Source organism: Panulirus ornatus, chromosome 19 (genome assembly GCF_036320965.1).
Source record: "Panulirus ornatus isolate Po-2019 chromosome 19, ASM3632096v1, whole genome shotgun sequence".
Lineage (NCBI taxonomy): Eukaryota > Metazoa > Arthropoda > Malacostraca > Decapoda > Palinuridae > Panulirus > Panulirus ornatus.
In genome coordinates, this window is record NC_092242.1 from 54150554 (window position 1) to 54167477 (window position 16924).

Consider the following 16924-nt stretch of genomic DNA (forward strand, 5'->3'; position numbering starts at 1 on the left):
AGGCTCTTGCATTTGTATCCTCTTCCTTCCATCCTCCATACCCCTGCATGTAACAACTTCTGGTTCATCTTCTCCCACATTCATCATTTCTTCAAAGTACTCTTTCCATTTTCCTTTCACTTCCTTCTTTTGATTCAGCAACTCCCCTTCCACTCCAACATCTGCCTCTTTCCTTTTTCACCTCATTCCAGGACAATTTCTTAAACAACAATATGCTATTTAAGTACTTAAAGCAAGGTATCTTATTTACAGTCTACTTCTGACAGTGTATTTACATATCATACATTAAGATTGTAGCCCTTCTCAAACTGTCGAACTCTTTACTGTGTGTGTGATTATACAGCATCATTAATTTCAAAATGCAAGCTATTTCTCATTTGTAAACAAAACAACAAAAAGAAAGATTTTTTTCCACTTAAACAGGGTAAGAACATCCCTAAAAACTGTAAGACTGAATTTATGCATATCACAAAGTGCTCAAAATCACACTGTTGTGAATTATAGGTTTTTTCTTTTATTTAACAAAGACCACAACATGACTGCCCTGACTTAGTGTCTGAATAATATACCGTCCATTAGAATATATTTCACATAGTTTTCTACCTTGGCATATGTGGTATTTGATCAACAGGAATCATTTGGTATGCAGTATTTGGGCATCAAACATTATTTGGTATACAGTAACAGGAATCATTTGGTATGCAGTATTTGGGCAACAGGAATAATTTGATGCCATACTGTATTTGGTTGAGAGGAATCCTATGGTATGAAGTATTTGGGCAAAAGGAGTCATTTGATATGCAGTATTCAAGCAGTGGGGATAATTTGGGTTGCAGCATTTGGGCAATGGATATAATTTAGTAAGCAGTATTTGGGCAACAGAAATCATTTGTTATGCAATATTTGGTCAATGGAAATCATTTGATGTGCAGTATTTGGACAACAGAAGTCACTGAGTATGCAGGATTTGATTAACAGAAATAACTTGAGTTGCAGCATTTGACAATGGGAATAATATGGCATGCAATATTTAGGCAACAGAGATAATTTGGGTTGCAGTATCTAGTCAAGAGGAATCATTTGGTGTGCAGTATTTGGGAAACAGGATTTACTTGGTTCACATTATTTGAACAACAGGAATCATCTAGGCATACACTAATCATTTGATATGCTGTATTTGGGCAACACGACTCAGTACAGATATACTATTCATTACCTCTTATCCTCTTTACAGATATATTATTTCTTTACCTCTTATCCACAGACATCCTACAAAGCTATGGATAGTGTTTGACTTGTCTATCTTCATCTATGAGCAATTCATACTTAGTTGGAATTCATTTTTAGTCTTCATACTATATATAGAAATGATTAATGAGAAGTGTCTTGAAAAAACTAATGTGAACTTACCATGCTATACCGATTCTTTACACCCTATTAAATGCTGAGAAAAGAAGTAAGAGTAGATCTTTTAATCAAATTTACTCAATACTGTGAACAGGACAGTCAAATATGTTACTATCTGGATTTGTTGACCAGCATATGATTATATTTCAAAGTTTTCACTGCATCATTGTGCATAGAATTATAAATGATTTTCATGTTGAATAAAGAATTAATCAACATCTAAAGTACACTCATATAATTCCTAACACAATATCCAGTAACCACAGGACTTTACAGCATCAAATCCTTTGGGCCAAACTAATATTTCTACAAGCTTATAAAATGGCTCTGTGACCAACTCATCAATACAGTCCAACACAGCACTTTACAATACATAACTACTTATTTTTATTTATTTTACTTTGTCGCTGTCTCCCACGTTAGCGAGGTAGCGCAAGGAAACAGAATGGCCCAACCCACCCACATACACATGTATATACATACACGTCCACATACGCAAATATACATACCTATACATCTCAACATATACATATATATACACACAGAGACGTATACATATATATACACACACAGACGTATACATATATACACATGTACATAATTAATACTGTCTGCCTTTATTCATTCCCATCCACACCCCGCCACACATGAAATAACAACCCCCTCCTCCCATATGTGCGTGAGGTAGCACTCGGAAAAGACAACAAAGGCCACATTCATTCACACTCAGTCTCTAGCTGTCATGTATAATGCACTGAAACCACAGTTCCCTTTCCACATCCAGGCCCCACAGAACTTTCCGTGGTTTACCCCAGACGCTTCACATGCTCTGGTTCAATCCGTTGAGAGCACGTCAACCCCGGTATACCACATTGTTCCAGTTCACTCTATTCCTTGCACGACTTTCACCCTCCTGCATGTTCAGGCCCCGATCACTCAAAATCTTTTTCACTCCATCTTTCCACCTCCAGTGTGGTCTCCCACTTCTCCTCGTTCCCTCCACCTCTGACACTTATGTCCTCTCTGTCAATCTTTCCTCACTCATTCTCTCCAAGTGACCAAACCATTTCAAAACACCCTCTTCTGCTCTCTCAACCACACTCTTTTTATTACCACACATCTCTCTTACCCTGTTATTACTTACTCGATCAAACCACCTCACACCACATATTGTCCTCAAACATTTCATTTGCAGCACATCCACCCTCCTCTTCACAACTCTGTCTATAGCCCACACCTCACAACCATATAACATTGTTGGAACCACTATTCCTTCAAACATACCCATATTTGCTTTCCGAGATAATGTTCTCGACTTCCACACATTCTTCAACACTCCCAGAACTTTCGCCCCCTCCCCCACCCTCTGATTCACTTCCACGTCCATGGTTCCATCCTCTGCCAAATCCACTCCCAGATATCTAAAACACTTCACTTACTCTAGTTTTTCTCCATTCAAACCTACCTCCCAGTTGACTTGTCCCTCAACCCTACTGTACCTAATAACCTTGCTCTTATTCACATTTACTCTCAGCTTTCTTCTTTCACACACTTTACCAAACTCAGTCACCAGCTTCTGCAGTTTCTCACCCAAATCAGCCACCAGCATTGTATCATCAGCGAACAACAACTGATTCACTTCCCAAGCTCTCTCATCCACAACAGACTGCATACATACTTGCCCCCCTTTCCAAAACTCTTGCATTCACCTCCCTAACGACCCCATCCATAAACAAATTAAACAACCATGGAGACATCACACACCCCTGCTGCAAACCAATATTCACTGAGAACCAATCACTTTCCTCTCTTCCTACACGTACACATGCCTTACATCCTCGATAAAAACTTTTCACTGCCTCTAACATCTTGCCTCCCACACCATATATTCTTAATACCTTCCACAGAGCATCTCTATCAACTCTATCATATGCCTTATCCAGATCCATAAATGCTACATACAAATCCATTTGCTTTTCTAAGTATTTCTCGCATACATTCTTTAAAGCAAACACCTGATCCACACATCCTCTACCACTTCTAAAACCACACTGCTCTTCCCCAATCTGATGCTCTGTACATGCCTTCACCCTCTCAATCAATACCCTCCCATATAATTTCCCAGGAGTACTCAACAAACTTATACCTCTGTAATTTGAGCACTCACTTTTATCCCCTTTGCCTTTGTACAATGGCACTATGCACGCATTCTGCCAATTCTCAGGCATCTCACCATGAATCATACATACATTAAATAACCTTACCAACCAGTCAACAATACAGTAACCCCCTCAGTGAATGTTAGTTTGCGGCAGGGGTGCGTGATGTCTCCATGGTTATTTAATTTGTTTATGGATGGGGTTGTTAGAGAGGTGAATGCAAGAGTTTTGGAAAGAGGGGCAAGTATGCAGTCTGTTGAGGATGAGAGAGCTTGGGAAGTGAGTCAGTTGTTGTTCGCTGATGGTACAATGCTGGTGGCTGATTCGTGTGAGAAACTGCAGAAGCTGGTGACTGAGTTTGGTAAAGTGTGTGAAAGAAGAAAGTTAAGAGTAAATGTGAATAAGAGCAAGGTTATTAGGTACAGTAGGGTTGAGGGTCAAGTCAATTGGGAGGTAAGTTTGAATGGAGTAAAACTGGAGGAAGTAAAGTGTTTTAGGTATCTGAGAGTGGATCTAGCAGCGGATGGAACCATGGAAGCGGAAGTGAATCATAGGGTGGGGGAGGGGGCGAAAATCCTGGGAGCCTTGAGGAATGTGTGGAAGTCGAGAACATTATCTCGGAAAGCAAAAATGGCTATGTTTGAAGGAATAGTGGTTCCAGCAATGTTGTATGGTTGCGAGGCGTGGGCTATGGATAGAGTAGTGCGCAGGAGGGTGGATGTGCTGGAAATGAGATTTTTGAGGACAATGTGGTGTGAGGTGGTTTGATCGAGTAAGTAATGTAAGGGATAAGAGAGATGTGTGGAAATAAGAAGAGCATGGTTGAGAGAGCAGAAGAGGGTGTTTTGAAATGGCTTGGGCACATGGAGAGAATGAGTGAGGAAAGATTGACCAAGAGGATATATGTGTCGGAGGTGGAGGGAACGAGAAGTGGGAGACCAAATTAGAGGTGGAAAGATGGAGTGAAAAAGATTTTGATTGATCGGGGCCTGAACATGCAGGAGGGTGAAAGGCAGGCAAGGAATAGAGTGAATTGGAATGATGTGGTATACTGGGGTCGACGTGCTGTCAGTGGATTGAATCAGGGCATGTGAAGTGTCTGGGGTAAACCATGGAAAGTTTTGTGGGGCCTGGATGTGGAAAGGGAGCTGTGGTTTCGGGCATTATTACATGACAGCGAGAGACTGAGTGTGAACGAATGGGGCCTTTGTTGTCTTTTCCTAGCGCGAGGTGGCGATGGGAATGAATAAAGGCAGACAGTGTGAATTGTGTGCATGTGTATATATGTATATGTCTGTGTGTGTATATATATGTGTACATCGAGATGTATGGGTATGTATATTTGCATGTGGGGACGTGTATGTATATACATGTGTATGGGGGTGGGTTGGGCCATTTCTTTCGTCTGTTTGCTTGCGCTACCTCGGAAACGCGGGAGACAGCAACAAAGCAAAATAAATAAAAAAACAATATATATACATGGAGAGAATGAGTGAGGAAAGGTTGACCAAGAGGATATATGTGTCGGAGGTGGAGGGAACGAGGAGAAGAGGGAGACCAAATTGGAGGTGGAAAGATGGAGTGAAAAAGATTTTGTGTGATCGGGGCCTGAACTTGCAGGAGGGTGAAAGGAGGGCAAGGAATAGAGTGAATTGGAGCAATGTGGTATACAGGGGTTGACGTGCTGTCAGTGGAGTGAATCAAGGCATGTGAGGCGTCTGGGGTGGACCATGGAAAGCTGTGTAGGTATGTATACACGTGTGTGGACATGTGTATGTACATGTGTATGGGGGGGGTGGGCCATTTCTTTCGTCTGTTTCCTTGCGCTACCTCGCAGACGCGGGAGACAGCGACAAAGTATAAAAAAAAAAAAAAAAAAAAAATATATATATATATATATATATATATATATATATATATATATATATATATATATGTGTGTGTGTGTGAGTATGTTAACATCATCATTATTATACTTAGTTGCTGTCTCCTGCGTTAGCGAGGTAGCACAAGGAAACAGACGAAAGAAATGGCCTAACCCAACCACATACACATGTATAAACGTAACTGCCCACACACACACACATATACATACCTATACATTTCAATGTATACGTACATATACATACACATACATAAATTTCTAAAAGGGGAAACAGAAGAAGGAGTCACACGGGGAGTGCTCATCCTCCTCGAAGGCTCAGATTGGGGTGAATAAATGTGTGTGGATATAACCAAGATGAGAAAAAAGGAGAGATAGGTAGTATGTTTGAGGAAAGGAACCTGGATGTTTTAGCTCTGAGTGAAACGAAGCTCAAGGGTAAAGGGGTAGAGTGGTTTGGGAATGTCTTGGGAGTAAAGTCAGGGGTTAGTGTGAGGACAAGAGCAAGGGAAGAAGTAGCACTACTCCTGAAACAGGAGTGGTGGGAGTATGTAATAGAGTGTAAGAAAGTAAACTCTAGATTGATATGGGTAAAACTTAAAGTTGATGGAGAGAGATGGGTGATTATTGGTGCCTATGCACCTGGACATGAGAAGAAAGATCATGAGAGGCAAGTGTTTTGGGAGCAGCTGAATGAGTGTGTTAGTGGTTTTGATGCACGAGACCAGGTTATAGTGATGGGTGATTTGAATGCAAAGGCGAGTAATGTGGCAGTTGAGGGAATAATTGGTATACATGGGGTGTTCAGTGTTGTAAATGGAAATGGTGAAGAGCTTGTAGATTTATGTGCTGAAAAAGGACTGGTGATTGGGAATATCTGGTTTAAAAAGTATACGTATGTAAGTAGGAGAGATGGCCGGAGAGCGTTACTAGATTACGTGTTAATTGATAGGCGCGCGAAAGAGAGACTTTTGGATGTTAATGTGCTGAGAGGGGCAACTGGAGGGATGTCTGATCATCATCTTGTGGAGGCGAAGGTGAAGATTTGTAGAGATTTTCAGAAAAGAAGAGAGAATGTTGGGTTGAAGAGAGTGGTGAGAGTAAGTGAGCTTGGGAAGGAGACTTGTGTGAGGAAGTACCAGGAGAGACTGAGTACAGAATGGAAAAAGGCGAGAACAAAGGAGGTAAGGGGAGTGGGGAAGGAATGGGATGTATTTAGGGAAGCAGTGATGGCTTGCGCAAAAGATGCTTGTGGCATGAGAAGCGTGGGAGTTGGGCAGATTAGAAAGGGTAGTAAGTGGTGGGATGAAGAAGTAAGATTATTAGTGAAAGAGAAGAGAGAGGCACTTGGATGATTTTTGCAGGGAAATAATGCAAATGAGTGGGAGATGTATAAAAGAAAGAGACAGGAGGTCAAGAGAAAGGTGCAAGAGGTGAAAAATAGGGCAAATGAGAGTAGGGGTGAGAGAGTATCATTAAATTTTAGGGAGAATAAAAAGATGTTTTGGAAGGAGGTAAATAAAGTGCGTAAGACAAGGGAACAAATGGGAACTTCAGTGAAGGGGGCTAATGGGGAGGTGATAACAAGTAGTGGTGATGTGAGAAGGAGATGGAGTGAGTATTTTGAAGGTTTGTTGAATGTGTTTGATGATAGAGTGGCAGATATAGGGTGTTTTGGTCAAGGTGGTGTGCAAAGTGAGAGGATTAGGGAGAATGATTTAGTAAACAGAGAAGAGGTAATAAAAGCTTTGCGGAAGATGAAAGCCGGCAAGGCAGTGGGTTTGGATGGTATTGCAGTGGAATTTATTAAAAAAGGGGGTGACTGTATAGTTGACTGGTTGGTAAAGTTATTTAATATATGTGTGATTCATGGTGAGGTGCCTGAGGATTGGTGGAATGCTTGCATAGTGCCATTGTACAAAGGCTAAGGGGACAAAGGTGATTACTCAAATTACAGAAGTATAAGTTTGTTGAGTATTCCTGGGAAATTATATGGGAGGGTATTGATTGAGAGGGTGAAGGCATGTACAGAGCATCAGATTGGGGAAGAGCAGTGTGGTTTCAGAAGTGGTTGAGGATGTGTGGATCAGGTGTTTGCTTTGAAGAATGTATGTGAGAAATACTTACAAAAGCAAATGGATTTATATGTAGCATTTATGGATCTGGAGAAGGCATATGATAGAGTTGATGGAGATGCTCTGTGGAAGGTATTAAGAATATATGGTGTGGGAGGCAAGTTGTTAGAAGCAGTGAAAAGTTTTTATCGAGGATGTAAGGCATGTGTACGTGTAGGAAGAGAGGAAAGTGATTGGTTCTCAGTGAACGTAGGTTTGCGGCAGGGGTGTGTGATGTCTCCATGGTTGTTTAATTTGTTTTTTTGGATGGGGTTGTTAGGGAGGTGAATGCAAGAGTTTTGGAAAGAGGGGCAAGTATGCAGTCTGTTGTGGATGAGGGAGCTTGGGAAGTGAGTCAGTTGTTGTTCGCTGATGATACAGCGCTGGTGGCTGATTCATGTGAGAAACTGCAGAAGCTGGTGACAGATTTGGTAAAGTGTGTGAAAGAAGAAAGTTGAGAGTAAATGTGAATAAGAGCAAGGTTATTAGGTACAGTAGGGTTGAGGGTCAAGTCAATTGGGAGGTAAGTTTGAATGGAGAAAAACTGGGGGAAGTGAAGTGTTTTAGATATCTGGGAGTGGATTTGGCAGCGGATGGAACCATGGAAGCAGATGTGAATCATAGGGTGGGGAAGGGGGCAAAAATTCTTGGAGCATTGAAGAATGTGTGGAAGTCGAGAATATTATCTCGGAAAGCAAAAATGGGTATGTTTGAAGGAATAGTGGTTCCAACAATGTTGTATGGTTGCGAGGCGTGGACTATGGATAGAGTTGTGCGGAAAGGGGTGGATGTGCTGGAAATGAGATGTTTGAGGACAGTATGTGGTGTGAGGTGGTCTGATCGAGTAAGTAATAATAGGATAAGAGAGATGTGTGGTAATAAAAAGAGTATGGTTGAGAGAGCAGAAGAGGGTGTTTTGAAATGGTTTGGTCACATGGAGAGAATGAGTGAGGAAAGATTGACCAAGAGGATATGTGTGTCAGAGGTGGAGGGAACGAGGAGAAGTGGGAGACCAAATTGGAGGTGGAAAGATGGAGTGAAAAAGATTTTAAGTGATCGGGGCCTGAACATGCAGGAGGGTGAAAGGCGTGCAAGGAATAGAGTGAAATGGAATGATGTGGTATACTGGGGTCAACGTGCTGTCAATGGATTGAACCAGGGCATGTGAAGCGTCTGGGGTAATCCATGGAAAGTTCTGTGGGGCCTGGATGTGGAAAGGGAGCTTTGGTTTCGGTGCATTATTACATGACAGCTAGAGACTGAGTGCGAACGAATGGGGCCTTTGTTGTCTTTGTAGCGCTACGTCGCACATATGAGGGGGGAGGGGGTTGTTATTTTATGTGTGGCAGGGTGGCGATGGTAATAAAGAAAGGCAGACTATGAATTATGTACATGTGTATATATGTATATGTCTTTATGTGTATATATATGTATACGTTGAGATGTATAAGTATGTATATTTGCGTGTGTGGATGTGTATGTATATACATGTGTATATGGGTGGGTTGGGCCATTTTTCATCTGTTTCCTTGCGCTACCTCACTAACGTGGGAGACAGCGACAAAGCAAAATGAATAAATCAAATAACATATACATATATACACATGTACATATTCATACTTGCTGCCTTCATTCCTGTCGCCACCCCGCCACACATGAAAAAACAGCCCCTCCCTTCCCCTGCACGAGGTAGCACTGGGAAAAGACATCAAAGGCCACATTTGTTCACACTTAATCTCTAGCGGTCAAGTGTATTGCACCAAAACCACAGCTTCCTTTCCACATCCAGGCCCCACAAAATTTTCCATGATTTACTCCAGATGCTTCACATGCCCTGGTTCAATCCATTGACAGCATGTCGACCCAGGTATACCACATCATTCCAGTTCACTCTATATATGTATATATATATTTTTTTTTCTTTTTTTTTTTTTGCTTTGTCGCTGTCTCACGCATTTGCGAGGTAGCGCAAGGAAACAGACGAAAGAAATGGCCCAACCCACCCCCATACACATGTATATACATACGTCCACACACGCAAATATACATACCTACACAGCTTTCCATGGTTTACCCCAGACGCTTCACATGCCCTGATTCAATCCACTGACAGCACGTCAACCCCGGTATACCACATCGCTCCAATTCACTCTATTCCTTGCCCTCCTTTCACCCTCCTGCATGTTCAGGCCCCGATCACACAAAATCTTTTTCACTCCATCTTTCCACCTCCAATTTGGTCTCCCTCTCTCCTCGTTCCCTCCACCTCTGACACATATATCCTCTTGGTCAATCTTTCCTCACTCATTCTCTCCATGTGCCCAAACCATTTCAAAACACCCTCTTATGCTCTCTCAACCACGCTCTTTTTATTTCCACACATCTCTCTTACCCTTACGTTACTTACTCGATCAAACCACCTCACACCACACATTGTCCTCAAACATCTCATTTCCAGCACATCCATCCTCCTGCGCACCACTCTATCCATAGCCCACGCCTCGCAACCATACAACATTGTTGGAACCACTAGGGTGTTTTGGTCGAGGTGGTGTGCAAAGTGAGAGGGTTAGGGAAAATGATTTGGTAAACAGAGAAGAGGTAGTAAAAGCTTTGCGGAAGATGAAAGCCGGCAAGGCAGCAGGTTTGGATGGTATTGCAGTGGAATTTATTAAAAAAGGGGGTGACTGTATTGTTGACTGGTTGGTAAGGTTATTTAATGTATGTATGACTCATGGTGAGGTGCCTGAGGATTGGCGGAATGCGTGCATAGTGCCATTGTACAAAGGCAAAGGGGATAAGAGTGAATGCTCAAATTACAGAGGTATAAGTTTGTTGAGTATTCCTGGTAAATTATATGGGAGGGTATTGATTGAGAGGGTGAAGGCATGTACAGAGCATCAGATTGGGGAAGAGCAGTGTGGTTTCAGAAGTGGTAGAGGATGTGTGGATCAGGTGTTTCCTTTGAAGAATGTATGTGAGAAATACTTAGAAAAGCAAATGGATTTGTATGTAGCATTTATGGATCTGGAGAAGGCATATGATAGAGTTGATAGAGATGCTCTGTGGAAGGTATTAAGAATATATGGTGTGGGAGGCAAGTTGTTAGAAGCAGTGAAAAGTTTTTATCGAGGATGTAAGGCATGTGTACGTGTAGGAAGAGAGGAAAGTGATTGGTTCTCAGTGAATGTAGGTTTGCGGCAGGGGTGTGTGATGTCTCCATGGTTGTTTAATTTGTTTATGGATGGGGTTGTTAGGGAGGTGAATGCAAGAGTTTTGGAAAGAGGGGCAAGTATGAAGTCTGTTGGGGATGAGAGAGCTTGGGAAGTGAGTCAGTTGTTGTTCGCTGATGATACAGCGCTGGTGGCTGATTCATGTGAGAAACTGCAGAAGCTGGTGACTGAGTTTGGTAAAGTGTGTGAAAGAAGAAAGTCAAGAGTAAATGTGAATAAGAGCAAGGTTATTAGGTACAGTAGGGTTGAGGGTCAAGTCAATTGGGAAGTGAGTTTGAATGGAGAAAAACTGGAGGAAGTAAAGTGTTTTAGATATCTGGGAGTGGATCTGGCAGCGGATGTAACCATGGAAGCGGAAGTGGATCATAGGATGGGGGAGGGGGCGAAAATTCTGGGAGCCTTGAAGAATGTGTGGAAGTTGAGAACATTATCTCGGAAAGCAAAAATGGGTATGTTTGAAGGAATAGTGGTTCCAACAATGTTGAGATATATATATATATATATATATATATATATATATATATATATATATATATATATATATATATAGTTTAGTTTAATATATAAAGTCCAGTGCATACTATAATCTTACTTAAATATAATTAGAAACCATTCTATGTGCTTAACAGTTAATAATATGAGACATCAATTTTGGATGGCTAAAAACATGAAAAAATCTCTCATTCTATGATTTCAATTGGCAGATGTTGAGAGAAACTGAGAACCAATGATAAATGAGCACATTTGACAACAGTATGATAATGAAGCAGAAGAATCCTCCTCAGATGGGTATCATAAACCCTAATGAGTATATATGTAGTGCTCTCATCCTCCACATTCATTTTAAAACACCATCAGGTAGAGAGATATCTGCTTTCTTCCATTATACCAAAGGCAGAAAATTCTACATTACTGCTCAAGCTAGTTTCTCATAAGGCTTTGGTTAAAGAGTGAATGAAAGGAGAATTTCATTTTTCAGTTGTTACAAAAGTGTTTCTGTGTATTGCAAGATGCTACAAATTTGAAAAATACCTCAACTAACCCTCCCTAAAAAGGCTTCTGGAGCCATTAAGGTTGAGGACACGAAGTTTTTTGCATGGTGCCAGAAGATCAACAAAATCAGCTTGACTCATGCCAGTACTGTGTAGGCTAAGGGACCGCACCTCACTTCCCACCCTTAACCACCATTCCCCCCACACCCTACAGAAGGAGAGGTCCACTTCCTGTAATGGAAGGCTGTATTCAAAAGTAGTTCAACAATCAATCAATACACCTGTGAGGAAGGTGTTATTATATAAAGTGATAAGACCTTACTAAAATATATGAGAGTGATGGAAAACAGATGAAAAGAAATCAACAATAAAAAAGCGGTGACAATTGGAGGAATATTTCAGTCTACATTTAAATCGACAAAATATAAAAAAATATGACCTTGTAAAATGAAAGCAATGAAGACTGCAGAAAAATTGAGAGTTCAGGTAAAAACTAAGAAATGCAAGGATCTGAGATAAAATATGGTGAGGTTAAGCAGGCACACACACACATATATATAAAGCAAAATAAATAAATAAATATATATATATATATATATATATTTTTTTTTTTTTTTTCATACTATTCGCCATTTCCCGCGATAGCGAGGTAGCGTTAAGAACAGAGGACTGGGCCTTTGAGGGAATATCCTCACCTGGCCCCCTTCTCTGTTCCTTCTTTTGGAAAATTAAAAAAAAAAAAAAAAAAAAAAAAAAAAAAAAAAAAAATTAAAAAAAAACGAGAGGGGAGGATTTCCAGCCCCCCGCTCCCTTCCCTTTTAGTCGCCTTCTACGACACGCAGGGAATACGTGGGAAGTATTCTTTCTCCCCTATCCCCAGGGATAATATATATATATATATATATATATATATATATATATATATATATATATATATATATATATATATATATATATATGCGTGTGTGGACGTGTGTATATGCATGTGTGTGGGGGTGGGTTGGGCCATTTCTTTCGTCTGTTTCCTTGCGCTGCCTCGCAAACGCGGGAGACAGCGACAAAGCAATAAAAAAAAGAAAAAAAAATTTATTTATATATTATACTTTTATCCCTGGGGATAGGGGAGAAAGAATACTTCCCACGTATTCCCTGCGTGTCGTAGAAGGCGACTAAAAGGGGAGGGAGCGGGGGGCTGGAAATCCTCCCCTCTCGTTTTTTTTTTTTAATTTTCCAAAAGAAGGAACAGAGAATTGGGCCAGGTGAGGGTATTCCCTCAAGGCCCAGTCCTCTGTTCTTAATGCTACCTCGCTAATGCGGGAAATGGCGAATAGTTTGAAAGAAAGATATATATATATATATATATATATATATATATATATATATATATATATATATATATATATATATATATATATATATATATATATATCTTTTTCTTTCTTTCTTTTAAACTATTCGCCATTTCCCACGTTAGCGAGGTAGCGTTAAGAACAGAGGACTGGGCCTTTTTTTGAATATCCTCACCTAGCCCCCTCTGTTCCTTCTTTTGGAAAATTAAAAAAAAAAAACGAGGGGAGGATTTCCAGCCCCCCGCTCCCTCCCCTTTTAGTCGCCTTCTACGACACGCAGGGAATACGTGGAAAGTATTCTTAATCCCCTATCCCCAGGGATAAGATATATATATATATATATATATATATATATATATATATATATATTTTTTTTTTTTTTCATCTTTTTTTTTTTAATACTTTGTCGCTGTCTCCCGCGTTTGCGAGGTAGCGCAAGGAAACAGACGAAAGAAATGGCCCAACCCCCCCCCCCCATACACATGTATACATACGTCCACACATGTAAATATACACACCTACACAGCTTCCATGGTTTACCCCAGACGCTTCACATGCCTTGATTCAATCCACTGACAGCACGTCAACCCCTGTATACCACATCGCTCCAATTCACTCTATTCCTTGCCCTCCTTTCACCCTCCTGCATGTTCAGGCCCCGATCACACAAAATCTTTTTCACTCCATCTTTCCACCTCCAATTTGGTCTCCCTCTTCTCCTCGTTCCCTCCACCTCCGACACATATATCCTCTTGGTCAATCTTTCCTCACTCATTCTCTCCATGTGCCCAAACCATTTCAAAACACCCTCTTCTGCTCTCTCAACCACGCTCTTTTTATTTCCACACATCTCTCTTACCCTTACGTTACTTACTCGATCAAACCACCTCACACCACACATTGTCCTCAAACATCTCATTTCCAGCACATCCATCCTCCTGAGCACAACTCTATCCATAGCCCACGCCTCGCAACCATACAACATTGTTGGAACCACTATTCCTTCAAACATACCCATTTTTGCTTTCCGAGATAATGTTCTCGACTTCCACACATTCTTCAAGGCTCCCAGAATTTTCGCCCCCTCCCCCACCCTATGATCCACTTCCGCTTCCATGGTTCCATCCGCTGCCAGATCCACTCCCAGATATCTAAAACACTTTACTTCCTCCAGTTTTTCTCCATTCAAACTTACCTCCCAATTGACTTGACCCTCAACCCTACTGTACCTAATTACCTTGCTCTTATTCACATTTACTCTTAACTTTCTTCTTCCACACACTTTACCAAACTCAGTCACCAGCTTCTGCAGTTTCCCACATGAATCAGCCACCAGCGCTGTATCATCAGCGAACAACAACTGACTCACTTCCCAAGCTCTCTCATCCCCAACAGACTTCATACTTGCCCCTCTTTCCAAAACTCGCATTCATCTCCCTAACAACCCCATCCATAAACAAATTAAACAACCATGGAGACATCACACAACCCTGCCGCAAACCTACATTCACTGAGAACCAATCACTTTCCTTTTCTTCCTACACGTACACATGCCTTACATCCTCGATAAAAACTTTTCACTGCTTCTAACAACTTGCCTCCCACACCTTATATTCTTAATACCTTCCACAGAGCATCTCTATCAACTCTATCATATGCCTTCTCCAGATCCATAAATGCTACATACAAATCCATTTGCTTTTCTAAGTATTTCTCACACACATTCTTCAAAGCAAACACCTGATCCACACATCCTCTACCACTTCTAAAACCACACTGCTCTTCCCCAATCTGATGCTCTGTACATGCCTTCACCCTCTCAATCAATACCCTCCCATATAATTTACCAGGAATACTCAACAAACTTATACCTCTGTAATTTGAGCACTCACTCTTATCCCCTTTGCCTTTGTACAATGGCACTATGCACGCATTCCGCCAATCCTCAGGCACCTCACCATGAGTCATACATACATTAAATAACCTTACCAACCAGTCAATAATACAGTCACCCCCCTTTTTTAATAAATTCCACTGCAATACCATCCAAACCTGCTGCCTTGCCGGCTTTCATCTTCCGCAAAGCTTTTACTACCTCCTCTCTGTTTACCAAATCATTTTCCCTAATCCTCTCACTTTGCACACCACCTCAACCAAAACACCCTATATCTGCCACTCTATCATCAAACACATTCAACAAACCTTCAAAATACTCACTCCATCTCCTGTATATATATATATATATATTTTTTTTTTTTTTTTTTTTATACTTTGTCGCTGTCTCCCGCATTTGCGAGGTAGCGCAAGGAAACAGACGAAAGAAATGGCCCAACCCCCCCCCATACACATGTACATACACAGTATATATATATATATATATATATATATATATATATATATATATATATATATATATATATATATATTTTTTTTCATACTATTCGCCATTTCCCGCGATAGCGAGGTAGCGTTAAGAACAGAGGACTGGGCCTTCGAGGGAATATCCTCACCTGGCCCCCTTCTATGTTACTTCTTTTGGAAAATTGAAAAAAAAACGAGAGGGGAGGATTTCCAGCCCCCCGCTCCCTCCCCTTTTAGTCGCCTTCTACGACACGCAGGGAATACGTGGGAAGTATTCTTTCTCCCCTACCCCCAGGGATAATATATATATATATATATATATATATATATATATATATATATTTTTTTTTTTTTTTTTTATATACTTTGTCGCTGTCTCCCGCGTTTGCGAGGTAGCGCAAGGAAACAGACGAAAGAAATGGCCCCCCCCCCCCCATACACATGTATATACATACATCCACACACGCAAATATACATACCTACACAGCTTTCCATGGTTTACCCCAGACGCTTCACATGCCTTGATTCAATCCACTGACAGCACGTCAACCCCGGTATACCACATCGCTCCAATTCACTCTATTCCTTGCCCTCCTTTCACCCTCCTGCATGTTCAGGCCCCGATCATACAAAATCTTTTTCACTCCATCTTTCCACCTCCAATTTGGTCTCCCTCTTCTCCTCGTTCCCTCCACCTCCGACACATATATCCTCTTGGTCAATCTTTCCTCACTCATTCTCTCCATGTGCCCAAACCACTTCAAAACACCCTCTTCTGCTCTCTCAACCACGCTCTTTTTATTTCCACACATCTCTCTTACCCTTACGTTACTCACTCGATCAAACCACTTCACACCACACATTGTCCTCAAACATCTCATTTCCAGCACATCCATCCTCCTGCGCACAACTCTATCCATAGCCCACGCCTCGCAACCATACAACATTGTTGGAACCACTATTCCTTCAAACATACCCATTTTTGCTTTCCGAGATAATGTTCTCGACTTCCACACATTCTTCAAGGCCCCCAGAATTTTCGCCCCCTCCCTCACCCTATGATCCACTTCCGCTTCCATGGTTCCATCGGCTGCCAGATCCACTCCCAGATATCTAAAACACTTCACTTCCTCCAGTTTTTCTCCATTCAAACTCACCTCCCAATTGACTTGACCCTCAACCCTACTGTACCTAATAACCTTGCTCTTATTCACATTTACTCTTAACTTTCTTCTTCCACACACTTTACCAAACTCAGTCACCAGCTTCTGCAGTTTCTCACATGAATCAGCCACCAGCGCTGTATCATCAGCGAACAACAACTGACTCACTTCCCAAGCTCTCTCATCCCAACAGACTTCATATATATATATATATATATATATATATATATATATTTATTTTTTTTTTTTTTTTTCTATACTTTG

The 16924-nt window shown here is 41.1% G+C and overlaps 2 protein-coding genes across 15 annotated transcripts in view; one reads left to right on the forward strand and one right to left on the reverse strand.

Moving 5' to 3' along the window:
- The window catches only part of LOC139755506 (trichoplein keratin filament-binding protein-like), a 650577-nt gene that overhangs the window by 471267 nt on the left and 162386 nt on the right, over positions 1-16924 (forward strand). The gene's annotated exons all lie outside the window — the stretch shown is intronic.
- Positions 1-16924, reverse strand: part of LOC139755505 (uncharacterized) — a 107524-nt gene that overhangs the window by 63153 nt on the left and 27447 nt on the right. The window contains exon 1 of one of the 3 annotated variants that reach the window (XM_071673861.1): positions 11838-11982. The exons of 1 other annotated variant lie outside the window; for it this stretch is intronic. In XM_071673861.1, the coding sequence (XP_071529962.1) occupies positions 11838-11864 (27 nt within the window). In that variant the 5' untranslated portion in view covers positions 11865-11982. Of the gene's footprint in view, positions 1-11837; positions 12019-16924 lie in introns of those variants that run through there. One more of the 3 variants, XM_071673860.1, reaches the window with a different exon arrangement.